Source organism: Haematobia irritans, chromosome 3 (genome assembly GCF_050003625.1).
Source record: "Haematobia irritans isolate KBUSLIRL chromosome 3, ASM5000362v1, whole genome shotgun sequence".
NCBI lineage: Eukaryota > Metazoa > Arthropoda > Insecta > Diptera > Muscidae > Haematobia > Haematobia irritans.
In genome coordinates this window covers 226,290,290-226,306,799 of record NC_134399.1, presented here as the reverse complement: position 1 = coordinate 226,306,799, position 16,510 = coordinate 226,290,290, and the positions used below count along the sequence as shown (strand labels likewise).

Genomic DNA, 16,510 nt, shown 5'->3' with positions numbered 1-16,510 from the left:
TAAAAGAAGAAAGAACCGGTATATAAAAAAATACAATGCCTTATAGAAAATCCTAAAATTGTGTCCACACTCAAGGCAAACAAACCACTCTGGTAAGACTAGGGTGGTGGCATTATCTACACATCAGAGACAGCTGCATTTTTCTTTTCAACCCTCATTATTGCTGTTCACTACATTATGTCGTATAAAGCACTCTCAGTATTAGTTTAGTCTTTGGTGGAAGTGGTTGTCTTGAAGATATTATTACATCAATTACTATTTGTAAAATTATATCACATTGCAAAAAAAAAAAAAAAAGGATGCGCAAAATGTGAGTCGGTTTTTCGAATTTTAAAAACAACTATCACAAATGATGGCATACTCAACTATGATATAGTGAAACATAAATCTTTTGTAGTGTCATTCTGCCAAGATTACCTTTTAACAATAATTAATTCCAAAAGAACAAGTTTATACTCAATTATCGTTGTCCTCAAAATCAAATCCCGTTCAATGGTTTTATTTTGGGATTTTTCTGTTAAATTCGACCATTGTGCTTGCATAATGCATCTTTCAGACTACAAAAATACTTGGGATATTTGTATTTACTCTATTATTCTTATATGTGATGGTATTTTTTTCTTTAAGGAGAATTCGAATGTTTCCATTTGATTGAAGCAAAAGTTCCCATATTACGTTTTCGTGATCGGGTCCATCAGTTGGAAGTTGATCTAAATTTCAATAACTGCGTTGGCATAAAGAACACTCATTTGCTACATTGTTATTCGCAAAGTAAGTAAATAATCTACTCAATAATTTGTTTTACCAAAATGTGAAAACTAAAATATATTTCCTTATAGTGGATTGGCGTTTACGTCCTTTAGTGCTGGTAATAAAACTATGGGCACAACATCACAACATCAACAATGCAAAGAATATGACAATATCAAGTTATTCTCTTGTTTTAATGGTTATACACTTCCTACAATATGCTGCAAATCCACCAGTTTTGCCATGTTTACATCAGATGTTTCCAGATAAATTCCCCTTTGTAAGTTTTATTTCACCAAACAAAAGTGTTTTTTGTTTTATTGTATGGGCGGGGGATATTCTATGTACACACGTGAATTGTTAGAATATTTTTTGTTTAATTTTACAAATGTTAAAAAAAAAAGTTTTTTGCTCATAATTCCTTCATTGTGAATTTGGATTCTTTATAATTTAAAGATCATACTAAAAAGTTGGAATTTTGCTTGTCCAAAATTAAAACTGGTAGATCTCAGAATATAGGGGATTTTAAAACTAATATACAAGATATCTAGAAACTATATCGAGAAATTGGAGCAATATAATTACTAATTGTTGTTTATCAATATTTTTTCAGCTTCGTTCTAATGATTTTGGCTATGTGGATATGAACGAAACCATGGGACCGTACGAAAGTGAAAATAATCAAACAATCGGTGAACTATTCTTAGATTTTCTCGAATATTATAGTAACTTTGAGTAAGTAATTATTGTAATTAAAAAATTCCATATACTTAAATGTTTTTGTATTCATTGATACTTTTCAGTTACTCACAAAACGCAATATCAGTGCGCACAGGAGGCATTTTACCTATTAATGTGTGTCGTACAGCAAAGTCCTTGAAAAATGATATACATCAGTGGAAGGAACTATGCATTGAAGGTATGTTGTTTATTCATTATGTTAAGGAATTGTATTTTGTTTTATCAAAAACATACCAAATACCAGTAAGTTTGTTAAGTCAAACTCAGCCACCGGAAGCCACCGTGGTGCAATGGTTAGCATGCCCGCCTTGCATACACAAGGCCGTGGGTTCAATTCCTGCTTCGACCGAACACCAAATAGTTTTTCAGCGGTGGATTACCCACCTCAGTAATGCTGGTGACATTTTTGAGGGTTTCAAAGCTTCTCTAAGTCATTGAGCTTAACATGGAATCGGGCAGCACTCAGTGATAAGAGATAAGTTCACCAATGTGGTATCACAATGGACTGAATAGTCTAAGGGCGTTTTCGATTCGCAAAAAATATGTTGACTTGGTGTTACACTACTTTTTCCCAAATTGACATTTCGGCCAAATGATATTGTAATTCTAAAGTTATTATTAATTTATAATATTGTGAGGTATAAAGTATCCAATTTCGAGAATGTTGCACCTTTTTTCCCAATCGAAATCGCCATAAGTGAGCCTGATATATCGGGCTGCCACCTAACCTAACCTAAGTCAAACTAATCGAATTAGTATATACTTGAATAGATCATAGATAGATGGCAGTATAAACCTGGTTAGATATTTTTTGCTATAAAAATAAATTGAAACTTTTAAAAGCATTAAATGTCGATTAGTCCCATTTAAAGATTACGAAAATTGAATAAGGTGGAACGACGATTTATATTTTTTCCGCATTACAAATAATTAAATTAATAAATAGAAGTGGAACAATTTACATATTCTCTTAGTAATAATAATTTTTAGTTTTAGGTTGTTACTTTTAAGCACCACATTTGGTTTTTGTTTGTTTTTGATTTCATAAACAATTAAATATTTTGTATTATGTGCTTTTCCCCCCTTAGTGTGTATTAGTTAGTTTTAATATTGCAAGAAAAAGTTTGTAATCATTTGTATTATCTATCAACATATAGTCCGCATGGGCTCGGTTTGATTAAATATGAATATTTATAATAAGAATTGTTCATAATTTTCTTATATTTACAGAACCATTCGATTTGACAAACACAGCTAGGTCAGTGTACGACTTCGAGACATTCGAACGCGTGAAAGGCGTGTTTATATCTTCATGGCAAGTCTTAAAAGATTCCTTGGATCTTAATTCGGTTTTTATGCCAGTTTTTGAACCAGGACTTCATCAAACGACACCAATAGCAAATGCCGATTTCTCAATAAAAAACGAGGGACGAATCCATTCATCTACGAGCCTCAACGAGAGTCGAGCATTAGCCCCGAGCGAAGATTTAACCACAAATAAAATGGGATCATCGTCTAAACATGATATCAAACAAGCGCAAACAAATTTATATCATGGCGTAATGTATGAACTGAAAACACCTGCGGGTGGTGGTGATATGTCGAAATCATCCTCATCACTATTAAACGTAACGCCTTCGACGACATCGACACCATTCTGTGGAAAACCTGTGAATCGAAGTAACAATAAAACTGCATTGTTGTCGTGAGTTTGCTCAAATAGGCTTATTGAAATTCTACTGCCGTCTCATTGCATTTTTGCACCTACAAACAAACATTATGTGAGTTATTTAATAATTTAATTTAAAAGATACTATTGATTTTAGAAATCGTACGATTTTTAAAACCTTTTTACGTCTAGTCTACACACCAAACTATTTTACAATTATTTATATTAATAGTAAATGAAGAAGACTGATATTATATTATTATATAGTTTGTGTGTGATAATTGTTTTATATATATTTCAATGAAAAATTATATACATGTGGGTGTGTATGTGTAACTCGAAAGAACACTCTTTTTTCTTCAGAAACCATAAATATGTGCACCAATTTGCTGATGACAGATAATTCATTGATATCCATTGTTGTTGACATCAATGCTTTCTCTGAAGATGTAAATGTTTCGTTCTTTCTATGCTCAATTTAGATATAATCGTTTCAAACGTCTTCTATAAATCCTACATCGAACACTCACTGTGTTGGTTTGAAATAACAGACTTACTGCCAGTTCATGAAACTCAAAATGAATGTAAGGATCTTAAGGAATCGATAGCTTAGTGTACTAAATTTTAGAAAGCTAATATTCACAACAGACATCGATATCAATTTTTTAGTAAATGTAATTCAAAAGAGATAAAATTCATGGGCAATTAAAAAAACCGATAAGTATAATATATTTTTGGAATTCAATATTTAGACAATTTAAATTCATAAAAAATGTTGGGCAAACTATGGGGTTTGTCTACACGCTTTTGTGTATACATACATCTATTACGTAAATATGCTATATTGGGGCTAGCTCATTAGAGAGAAGCTAATATACTTGACCCCATGGTTAACTTATCATAAATGTTGTTTTGATAATCACAATTATTTTAAATTAATTAGGCTCCTTTATAGATATTCCTTTTTTATTTTTATAAAACAGAAATGGTCTACCGTTGCGTCGGTAAGAGTTAGGTTATATATGAGAACAATTACTTAAATTAATTATTCCACTACCGAGATATGATGACAGATTTTTTCTTTTTATTTCTTTTTACTTTTACAAATACTTTATACCACCACTGGGTGGATAACCCAGTGAGGGTGAAGAATATATTCCTTCCCTTTAAATAACTTATTCCACTACTGAGATTTGATGATAGATTTTTTCTTTTTATTTCTTTTTACCTTTACTAATAAGAAGTTGGAAGCGAAAGATAATTTCAAAGTAAGGTTTTGTGATCAGAATATGTTATTTCTGAGAAATTTATATTGTTTTTGTGTGTTAAAATATATGTAACCCCAATAAATGATGCTACAACATTTAACATTTTCATAAAAACAAAAGAAATCGAAGGTATTAGGTTATGGTTTCAAAACATTTTCTATTTAAAATTGGCGCCTTCCTCATTCATAACATCTTCCAACGCCATAAGCGATTGTTTACGCTTCGATGTACATGGCGTTTGTGATCTCGAATACCCTTGTTCAGAAGTATTAATAGCTGCAGTTATAGATGGGCTTTTTTTTCTGACTGACGTTTAGTTCTGGAAAGGGGTGGGGGAATCTCGGGATCTTCGGAATTTTTAGGAGATTGGTTTTCATCCCTTTCAAAATTAGCTAATGAATTTAAGTTTGCTTTTTCTTTGTGCCGTAACTATTAGTTTGTGGAATGCCTTCTTCAGTTGTATATAATCTCTTCTTCTTGCCCAATTAAAACATTTATTGAATCGACCACATCCAGTCTTCCGACTCTCCTTGTGATTTTGAGCCATTTTCTGTTTAATATGTAAATTTTTTCGGCCCAAGTCTGGACAAAATGAACCAATTAAACTAGGACACTCCGACCAAAAATTATTTCGCACCACTTCATCGCACTTGGGAAATACCTTTGCAATGTCTGGATGGTCGCGCATGTAATGCTTTGATGAAAGCTTTTTTCGAGAATGTGTAATTCTACCTAAGCATTACAATTTTAAAACGGATGCCTTAATGAAAGTTTTTTTTTAGGAATGTGTAATTCTATTCATGTGGTTGAAAGATCAATATATACTTTTGCCTCGTTGCATTGTTTCAATTTTTTTAAGAATATTTATTGACAACTTAGAATTATCATAAAAATGGCTGAAATATATGACAAGTATTTCTAAAGGACTTGTTTTTAACAATATTCAACAAATGTACCGGCTTTATTCAAATACGTCAACATGTCTTCACACAACAACCAATCTGAATTCCACACAAATATTAAGTATTGTCAACATATTAGTCAAAGGCTTCAAGATTTCATCCATTTCGTCACAAAGCTCGTCACAAAGTCACAATTTGTCCAGCTAGTAATCAATTCAGTGGCTATCATAGACATTGGACGGAATTACTCATTTAGATTTTGTTCATACCGATGGACAACCATTCTTGTACTTGTTTTCCGACGCATATTGTGCGTGACTTTTTATTTCACATTATAAAATGAAATATCGCATTTTTTAATAAACGCTTTTGTATATGCATACATCTATTACTTATATATGCCCTATTGCGGGCTAGATTATAAGAGAAAAGCGCACACAATGGGCACCATGACAATCTTTACATGTTGTTTTTATAATCACAACTAATTTAAATTAATTATTACTTTCTTATTTATATTTCTTTTCACTTTTATAAAACAGAAATGGCCTACCGTTGCGTCGGTAAGAGTTAGGTTATATATGAGTACGATTAATTAAATTAATTATTCCACTACCAAGATAGGATGACAGATTTTTTCTTTTTATTTCTTTTTACTTTTACGAAAACTGTATTTCACCACTGGGTTGATAACCCAGTGAGGGTGAAGAATATATTTCTTCCCTTTAAATAACTTATTCCACTACTGAGATTTGATGACAGATTTTTTCTTTTTATTTCTTTTTACTTTTACAACACTTTTTTTGATCTGTGTGTTGGAAAATATTTGAATAAAGCAAATATATTTTGCTTAAACCGCGTTTTTATTCTATACGTGTGCTTTTTAGATATTCAATTCATGCAATTGAACTGAAATGTTCAAAATCTGATTTTACAGTCGAAACCTTATGACTACAATTGTCAACTATATAGACATACTATATGTGACTTTTAAATTATTAATATTTAAACTTATCTAATAATAACAATTATTACTTCTTGGGACTGCTAAAATACTTATTCCACTTATAGAGTTTATTGTTTAAAATAACTTTAAATGCAAATATGTCTATTTTGTAATGTTTTAAATAAGATTTTAGGGTGTATTTCGCCATATATAATTAATAGGGTAAGAGTAGCTCGAACATGCCATGTTGGAATATAGGATACGGGAACTTCCTCGATATAAGGGGATCCAAGCAAAATAAATTAATTGTCTTTAAAAAGACTGATAACAAATGAGTTTTATTTTTTTTTAATTCAATTATATATTTTACAAATAAAACTTTTCAATTCTTTTTTAAGTTGTAGCACCAAATATTCACGTTCGTGGACAGTAAAAAGATGAATAGGAATTGTAGTGGATATCCGAAGATGGGTGTATATTAGCGACAAAGTGTGTTTTACTTAGATATAATAGAACGGTGTTGAGTTTTTCCCCTTTACTGACTAGCTTCAGTTAACAGAATAGGACAATTATCATCAAAATCACCAATATTGTAACATGAACACTATTCATTATTCACTATTCATATATCGTTTTTTTATTAGGTTTAGATGGAATAAAACCAAATTATCCAAATAAACATTTCGTTGGGGCGTCCTTATCCAATTATTTTTTTTTCTTTTGCTAATTTTCACATTTCATATCCGTGGTAGTGAAGTTTTGCGTATTATGGGCGCATAAGAGAAGAATTAAATTAATTCTTGGTACAATCGAAAATACTTATTCCACTAATATTATTTACTATTCAATTAACTTTAAATGCAAATATATCCATTTTGACCATCATAAATATATGATGTTAAAGGAGCCGTTTGATTGTTTTTTTTAATTAACGCATGTTTTATACAAGTTAAGGAAACCAAAATTTGCGATTATATGCTGTGAATTGTTAGCTTCTTCGACTGCATTTGTTGGGAACAATTGCTCCATCCTTTCGAGATATTCTTCAAAATCATCTGCGAAAGCAAATTGTTCAAACGACCGATCGATCGATTTTTCCCATTTACTTACTTAAAGTTAAAACAAGATGGTTTTTATTTTTATGTAAATGAACAACTATTCGAGTTTTTTTTTGTTTTTGGTTCCACTTTTATTTTTCTCGTCGCCAAAATGTTATGTATGATGGCTTGGGGATACAAGCATTTAGCCAGTACGTAAACGATTAAGTCTAGCTAGCCTACATACATACATTAGTATTGGTGTACTAAGGCAATCGTATTCGAACTCTCCTTGACCGTTATGATTATTATAATGTGGCCACTTCATATGGTGTTAACGTTGGTTCGCCAGTATGTAATTGGGATGAAATAGAAAGTAAGAGAAATTCTAATCTCATTTATATTCCATTATGAGAGATTCAGTGTCAAAACACACAAAGTTTACAATTGTTATCCCACTTCTGAATTGTTGATGATTGGCCAGGCTTTTTGTTTGTCTGGTAGAAAAATAAACTTTTTATTCATATTTATTTTTGACACCACTCGGAGCAATTGCATCAGGTGAGGTAACAGCCTAATAGCTATCAGATACTTGAGATCCAATTATCAATTCAGGCATCATTGTCAGAAATCATTTGTTTTCGATTCGATTTTCTATTATTTTACTTGTTAGTTGATGACGTTATTTAGCATTAATTAGTTATTCCACTATTGAGATTTGATGACATATTTTTTCTTTTTATTTCTTTTTACTTTTACGAAAAATTGCACAACTTTGAATACAACGCTCTGAGTAAAGATGAGCGAGGGTCCATAGGTATTAAAGATATCGTCTAGTTTATGCAAATTAATTATCTTTAAATTAATTTTATTTAAAAAAAGGGTCGCAGTCTTCAATGTTGGCGATGGTCTTTTATTCAAGTTTAGTACGGAACTGTGTTAACGATGGTATGCCAATGTGTAATTAGGATGAAATAGTAAGTAAGATAAATTGTAATCTCGTATATATTGCTCGTATATATTTCTCGTATATATTTCTCGTATATATTCCGAGCGATTCAGAATCACAACGCTTAACACAAAGTTTACAATTGTTATCCCGCTTCTGAAGTTTGTAGACTGGCTAGGCATTCTTTTTGTCTGGTAGAAAAAATAAACTTATTTTATATATCTTCTTTAGTTTGGACAACACTCAGCCTGACGTTTATCAGGTACTTGAGAAACTGTAATAAATTCAGATATCATTGTCATAAATGAACTGTTTTAACCATACGATTTTGTATTATTTTGTTAGCTAATCATCTAACATTATATTGTTTATTCCACTACTGAGATTTGACGACATAATTTTCCTTTTTATTTCTTTTTACCTTTACCAAAAGTTTAAACAACTTTGAATACACAATCTGAGTAATCGTGAGCGAGGGATTATAGGTATTAAAGAAATCTAGCTCCTATGTTAAAGCAATTTTCAAATTACATATAAGTATATATTACTCACTTCCTTCCGCCGTGGGTACAAATCTACTTCAACTCCACAACAAATCCTCTGAAATGCTCCGTGTTCTCGTATAACAGCGTAGGTACTAAAGATATCGCTCAGTTTATGCATTTTTTAAATCGGAATAAAACACAACAGAATGTTAAAGAGATGGTGGTGAACGCTACACAAAGTAACATGTCTAAGTAGTTACACGTCACTGATCCAAAAGATTTTTTATCACAACATAATGAGCTTTTACAACCATTATTCCACTTTATTTAATATTTTATAAATTAACTTAAAATGGCTATATCTCCTTATTAGGAGTTTTTAATATCAAATAAAACAATTTTATATAGTATTCAAAATACACAGCGGACTGTATTAAAGTCGAATCTCATGTCTCCCTATGTGTGGAATTTCTTCCGATTCCGATTCTTCCTATTCTTGTTTGTAAATAATCTATTTTATTTTGACAGCACAGGTGCAAGTTGTGCCAACTGTAAATAATTGTACTGGATAAATTTTGCGTTTTTATAGTCCGCCACGTCTTGACGGTACTAAAAGAAAACAGCCATGTCTGTTGACAGCTATATAGTTCCACATTTCAAAACATATTATTTCACTAAATTTGTTTAATTACTAAACTAACTTCTTTTGGTCATATCTCCTTAATGGGAAAAATATTTTATAGAGAATCCACAATATTAAGAGTTACTAATGGAATTTGATTAACAAATTCCAGCGAGCATATTGAAAGTGTCGGTAGGTATCTGATCTCCTAGGTCGTATTAAACGACTTTACATCATTTCAGGTTTAAGAGCCAACATTTTCTCCGTTAGAAGACAAATTACTTTCCTGTTTGTCTCTTCCATTTTTTTAAATCGATTGAATTGACATCGATCACTTGACAGCTGTATACTTCCACATTTCAAAATATATTATTTCACTAAATTCGTTTAATTACTAAACTAACTTCTTTTGGGCATATCTCCTTAATGAGAAAAATATTTAATAGAGGATTCACAATATGTATTATGAGTTACTAATAGAATTTGATTATAAAATTCCAGTGAGTAAATTGAAAGTGTCGGGAGGTATTTGATCTCCCAGGTCGGGTCAAACGACTTTACTTCATTTCAGGTTTAAGAGCAAAAATTTTCTCCGTTAGAAGACAAATTGCTATCCTGTTTGTCTCTTCCATTGTTTTAAAAAGATTGAATTGAATATCTCGTGGTAATTCTTGTTGTAGGTTTTCTACCTTCGTTTACAACACTATCATTTCCACATTATAGCATGAACACATTTACAAGCATTTGACGGTGGAATCGTTTATTTAAAAAATCAAATTAAATTTCTTTTTCAAGTTCAATTAGTATAAAATTCAGGAAATTATTCAGTTAAGAGCCAACATTTTCTCCGTTAGAAGACAAATTACTTTCCGATTTGTCTCTTCCATTTTTGTTAAATCGATTAAATTGGCATCGATCGGTTGACATTTCAAAATATATTATTTCACTAAATTTGTTTAATTACTAAACTAACTTCTTTTGCGCATATCTCCTTAATGGGAAAATATTTTATAGAGGATTCATAAATAATATTATGAGCGAACAAATTCAAAGTATCGGGAGATATCTTATCTCCCAGGTCGGGTCAAACGACTTTACTGCATTTCAGGTTTAGGAACAAAAATTTTCTCCGTTAGAAGACAAATTACTTTCCTGTTTGCCTCTTCCATTTTCGATCGATCAGTTGACGGCTGTATACTTCCACATTTCAAAAAATATTATTTCACTAAATTTGTTTAATTACTAAACTAACTTCTTTTGCGCATATCTCCTTAATGGGAAAAATATTTTATAGAAGATTCATAAATAATATTATGAGCGAACAAATTCAAAGTGTCGGGAGATATCTTATCTCCCAGGTCGGGTCAAACGACTTTACTTCATTTCAGGTTTAAGAGCAAAAATTTTCTCCGTCAGAAGACAAATTACTTTCCGATTTGTCTCTTCCACTTTTGTTAAATCGATTAAATTGACATCGATCGGTTGACATTTCAAAATGTATTATTTCACTAAATTTGTTTAATTACTAAACTAACTTCTTTTGCGCATATCTCCTTAATGGGAAAAATATTTTAAAGAGGATTCATAAATAATATTATGAGCGAACAAATTCAGGTTTAGGAGCAAAAATTTTTTCCGTTAGAAGGCAAATTACTTTCCTGTTTGCCTCTTCCATTTTCGATCGATCAGTTGTATACTTCCACATTTCAAAAAATATTATTTCACTAAATTTGTTTAATTACTAAACTAACTTCTTTTGCGCATATCTCCTTAATGGGAAAAATATTTTATAGAGGATTCATAATATTATGAGCGAGCAAATTGAAAGTGTCGGGAGATATCTTATCTCCCAGGTCGGGTCAAACGACTTTACTTCATTTCAGGTTTAAGAGCCAACATTTTCTCCGTTAGAAGACAAATTACTTTCCTGTTTGTCTCTTCCATTTTTTAAATCGATTAAATTGACATCGATCAGTTGACAGCTGTGTACTTCCACATTTCAAAATATATTATTTCACTAAAGTTGTTTAATTACTAAACTAACTTCTTTTGGGCATATCTCCTTAATGGGAAAAATATTTTATAGAGGATTCACAATATTATGAGTTACTAATAGAATTTGATTATCAAATTCCATTAGTAAAGGGTGAAACGGTCAAAATGTGGTCAAGGGAAAACGCGTGTAAATCGGTGAAATCGTTTTTTAAAAAAATCAAATTAAATTTCTTTTTCAAGTTCAATTAGTATAAAATTCAGGAAAAATATTCAGTTAAGAGCCAACATTTTCTCCGTTAGAAGACAAATTACTTTCCTGTTTGTCTCCTCCATTTATGACAAACAATGTTTTCAAAATTATTTTTTTTATGGTTTTCATCTAATAAGAAGTATTTTCTCTCGGCAACAATATTGATGTCAAAATAATTTCAATTAATTTATTGGTACATTTCCCCATTACAGTTGGAGATTGTTATAGTGTCACTTATATCCTATTATAGTACCAGGGTAATGTTTTTTATATTATTTATCATACATAGGAACACATACACACCTACATTGGTATAAGTTTTTAAATTAAAAGTTTAACGTCATTTTCATGATACACATAAATATGTATTTTTTTACAGACTCAAATAAAAACAGATGAGAAAATGTAAAAAAAAATCTAAAGCTGAAAAATCAAAAAAAAGGTTCCCTCTATTAATATTTTTAAGCAAAATAGAAAAAAAATTATAAAAAAATTATAAAATTCCTGCATTAAAAAAAAAACAACTCAAAAAAATATTATTTATATACAAAAATGTATTTATGTAAAAAATATACAGAATTATGAAAAATGTTATTTTATGAAATAGAATCATTTGTAAATCCATCTTCATTAAAAAAAAATACAAACTATGAGTCATGGAAATAAAAATGTGAGGACGGATAAAAATAAAAAAAAAAAAAATAAAAAATAATAATAATAGTAATTGCCTATGTATTATTGAGTAACACAAACCTGTATAGCTTTTTTTGTAAGTTTAACTTATTTTTTGAGATATTAACGAACCATTGTAATGTAAGTACTGCTTTTGCCACATAAAGTCTGATATGGATTCATTATTCCAAAAAAAAAAATAATTTTACCATTATTAAACAAAGCATTACTTACAAAAAAATAAATAAATAAACCGTTACATGTGTACTCACCTTCTGTGAAGGTTCTAAATTAACTATTAATAGACAAATTAATTAAAACAAAAGCTATTATTGTGCAAAAAAAGATGTGCAGCAAGCTATAATATCCCGTTTTGAACTCTGAAAATGAATACTCCTATTCCGTATCACTTTATATTTTGCACTTTGTTTTTGGTCCCCTTGGCCTTATTAAATTCCTTATACAAATGTCGTTTGCTGGCACATCTTTTTCGACCAGAAAATAATAACCACACTTTGGAATACAAAAAAAAAATAACTGATGTTTGTTAAAAAAAATTAATATCTCCATTTTGTGTGCGTTATGTTTGTAAGATCTAGATCATTGTAAATCGCATGTTAACTTTGTCCAACCTTATGCATTAACATTTTTCATATGTGAATGAGAACATTCAATCTACTATCCTCTTGTCGAAAGTTCAGGAAAAGTAGAAAATAAACTATGTCTACCAAGGGGAAAGCTGAATTTTTATTTGAACAAAAACGGGTAAGTCCATACTATATAGTAGTTAAGCTTGTAGGAATAACATATATCGGATTCAAAAAGAGCGATGGAAAATTGTATCCTACTCGCAACACAAATTCGATATCGATTTAATTTTCGTAGTGAAAAAATGATCGATCGATACAATGAACAATTTTGGACCACGTTGCCCGATCGAAGTTTAAAGCAATTTTTTCAGCATTCGATATCGAATTCAGAAACTCGAACATTCGATATCGAATTCATAACCGTATCGAAAAAATTGTCGATAAGATTAAAAGTTTGGATCACAGGATTCGATCGAAATTTGATGCAATTTCTCAAGCGTTGCCAACAGCAAAAAACGAAGCAGAACAAAATGAAATCACAAAATTAGTTAGCGCCACAAAATAGAATGTAGAAAAAACATGTTTTTTTGGAGGTTTCAAAGTAAAAAGTAAATTGTATTGCATTATATCTTATGGACCCATATCTCTTTTTACATTCCTCCGAATTCCTTCCTAATTGGAGGATGATATGAATGTAAAATAATTCGGCGACAAATAAGGAATAAAAGTTCACATTGTTATTGGTGTACACCATGAAAGTCACCTTTTGCTGGCTCAATAGACGATTTCGGCTGACGAAGGAGGTGTTCAAATGGAAAATAATTTTTGGTGGCATGTCAACGTTAATTCTATCACTTTACAATTGTCTGCCGTCTTAAAACTTTTTGTGAGTGGAAGCCTTAATAATTCACTATTCTTACAAGGTGGTCCAGAAGAGTTATGTTGTCACAGAATGGTACGGTGTTTGGTTGATCACAATCTCTTGGATATCGATCTATCATGTGCACTTTATATATGGTTCTTTGCCAAGCTGGGATGCTCGCTGCCGAACTCGAATATGACCAATTTTTGTTTAACTTTTATTGGAGTTGCATTAGTCCTAAATATTCAAAATATGATCATTATAAAGGGTGATTTGTTAAGAGCTTGATAACTTTTTTTTTTTTAAAAAACGCATAAAATTTGCAAAATCTCATCGGTTCTTTATTTGAAACGTTAGATTGGTCCATGACATTTACTTTTTGAAGATAATTTCATTTAAATGTTGACCGCGGCTGCGTCTTAGGTGGTCCATTCGGAAAGTCCAATTTTGGGCAACTTTTTCGAGCATTTCGGCCGGAATAGCCCGAATTTCTTCGGAAATGTTGTCTTCCAAAGCTGGAATAGTTGCTGGCTTATTTCTGTAGACTTTAGACTTGACGTAGCCCACAAAAAATAGTCTAAAGGCGTCAAATCGCATGATCTTGGTGGCCAACTTACCGGTCCATTTCTTGAGATGAATTGTTCTCCGAAGTTTTCCCTCAAAATGGCCATAGAATCGCGAGCTGTGTGGCATGTAGCGCCATCTTGTTGAAACCACATGTCAACCAAGTTCAGTTCTTCCATTTTTGGCAACAAAAAGTTTGTTAGCATCGAACGATAGCGATCGCCATTCACCGTAACCGTCCAACAGCATCTTTGAAAAAATACGGTCCAATGATTCCACCAGCGTACAAACCACACCAAACAGTGCATTTTTCGGGATGCATGGGCAGTTCTTGAACGGCTTCTGGTTGCTCTTCACTCCAAATGCGGCAATTTTGCTTATTTACGTAGCCATTCAACCAGAAATGAGCCTCATCGCTGAACAAAATTTGTCGATAAAAAAGCGGATTTTCTGCCACTGATTTTGGTAATAAAATTCAATGATTTGCAAGCGTTGCTCGTTAGTAAGTCTATTCATGATGAAATGTCAAAGCATACTGAGCATCTTTCTCTTTGACACCATGTCTGAAATCCCACGTGATCTGTCAAATACTAATGCATGAAAATCCTAACCTCAAAAGAATCACCCTTTATGTATATTTACTACAAACTAGCACGATGTAAAAAACAAGTGAAAAATGTTTTACGATTGCAATTTACCAATCGGAAAAAATTGTCGATCAAAAAAACTCGATATCGACTCCCGTGATCTGAAAAATTTAGATTTCGATCAAAAGTTCTCGATATATGATCATTATATGTAGATTTACTACAAACTAGCACCAATTCGAACTAAAACTAATATATTTACTATTCCTATATGGCGAAAACGATGTAAAAAACAAGTGAAAAATGTTTTACGATTGCAATTTACCAATCGAAAAAATTGTCGATCAAAAAACTCGATATCGACTCCCGTGATCTGAAAAATTTATATTTCGATCAAAAGTTCTCGATATCGAATGCCGTGATTAGCCCCCAGTATTCGATATCGAATTCATTATCGTATCCAAAAAATTGTCGAAACGATTATAAGTTTGGATCACGGCATTCGATCGAAATTTGATGCAATTTCTCTAGCATTGCCAGCAACGGAAAACGAAACAGAACGAAAAGAAATAAAAAAAAATCGCTATCGAATGCCGAAATTATAGGATCCAAAATTATATAGGGTATATATAAACCCATGAAACGATATAGTGCATTTTCGAACTGGATTTGCTCTATTAAAATCAACACAGGGATATGGTTAGAACTTCATAACGATCGAGAATATTTACATGCGTGGTGAAATGGTTAGCATGGCTTTAATTTGTTTTCTTTCCTTTGTACTCTTGATGAAACACCAAATATTGTAAAAACCTATAAAGTTATATACGTCCACACCTTTTTTGTAATGCAAATTGACTGATTTGTACGGTAATTCTCGTTTTCAAAAAAAGAAATTGAGTCGCTTGACTGCGCAATTGAGTGGAATGACTGCGCACTGCAAATAAACAAAACCATGGTGAATTATCAAAGTATGTCTCTATATTCTCAGTCAAGCGACTCGATTTCTTTTTTTTTATATATACCCAAATAAATATACTACTGCATTGGTTAGAAGTTGCAATTGTTGTGAACAAAAATTAAGAAATGTTGTATTTAATTCATAAATTTCTTATTATTGTTTTTACGAAATAAGTCTCCAAAATATTGGGGATAGATTTCATTTTGCGATTTAGGGATTTTATTTCATTTTTGGGGTATAATTTCATAAAATATTTTGTGAATTTACTTCATATTGAAATAAGTCCTCAATTTTGGGAACTTATTTCGTTTTTCATTTTGGGGAGTTATTTCATGGGGACTTATTCGGGTAATTTGGCATGCACTAATCACCGCCAAATAGATCGTGCAGATATCACATTGCCTATTTCAGCAGAAATTTGTCTGGATGATTTGAAAGAGTCTTGGGAGAGTGACAAAATGATTCTCTTTTTCGAAGTATCTTGGTTGGTTTTCCACGTGTTTTCGTAAAACTCTTTTTCCATTAGGGCATTTTAGACACAAAGTAACGATCTCTTAAAAGATTTGAAGGTCGTTCAAAGAGATCTTCCCTCAATTCTTGAAGAAACGTTCAATGTACTTATTTTTTTGGCCAACCAAATAAAGCACTTCATCACAAAGA

The 16,510-nt window shown here is 31.4% G+C and overlaps 2 protein-coding genes across 3 annotated transcripts in view; one reads left to right on the top strand and one right to left on the bottom strand.

Moving 5' to 3' along the window:
* LOC142227936 (uncharacterized) overlaps positions 1-13,024 on the top strand; it is a 33,815-nt gene extending 20,791 nt beyond the window's left edge. Inside the window, exons 7-12 of one of the 2 annotated variants that reach the window (XM_075298178.1) lie at positions 631-771; positions 840-1,030; positions 1,364-1,485; positions 1,554-1,669; positions 2,722-3,272; positions 11,994-13,024. In XM_075298178.1, coding sequence (XP_075154293.1) covers positions 631-771; positions 840-1,030; positions 1,364-1,485; positions 1,554-1,669; positions 2,722-3,200 — 1,049 coding nt within the window. In that variant the 3' untranslated portion in view covers positions 3,201-3,272; positions 11,994-13,024. Of the gene's footprint in view, positions 1-627; positions 772-839; positions 1,031-1,363; positions 1,486-1,553; positions 1,670-2,721; positions 3,273-11,993 lie in introns of both variants that reach the window. The other variant, XM_075298177.1, reaches the window with a different exon arrangement.
* ric8a (ric8 guanine nucleotide exchange factor A) overlaps positions 1-16,510 on the bottom strand; it is a 469,139-nt gene that overhangs the window by 28,585 nt on the left and 424,044 nt on the right. The gene's annotated exons all lie outside the window — the stretch shown is intronic.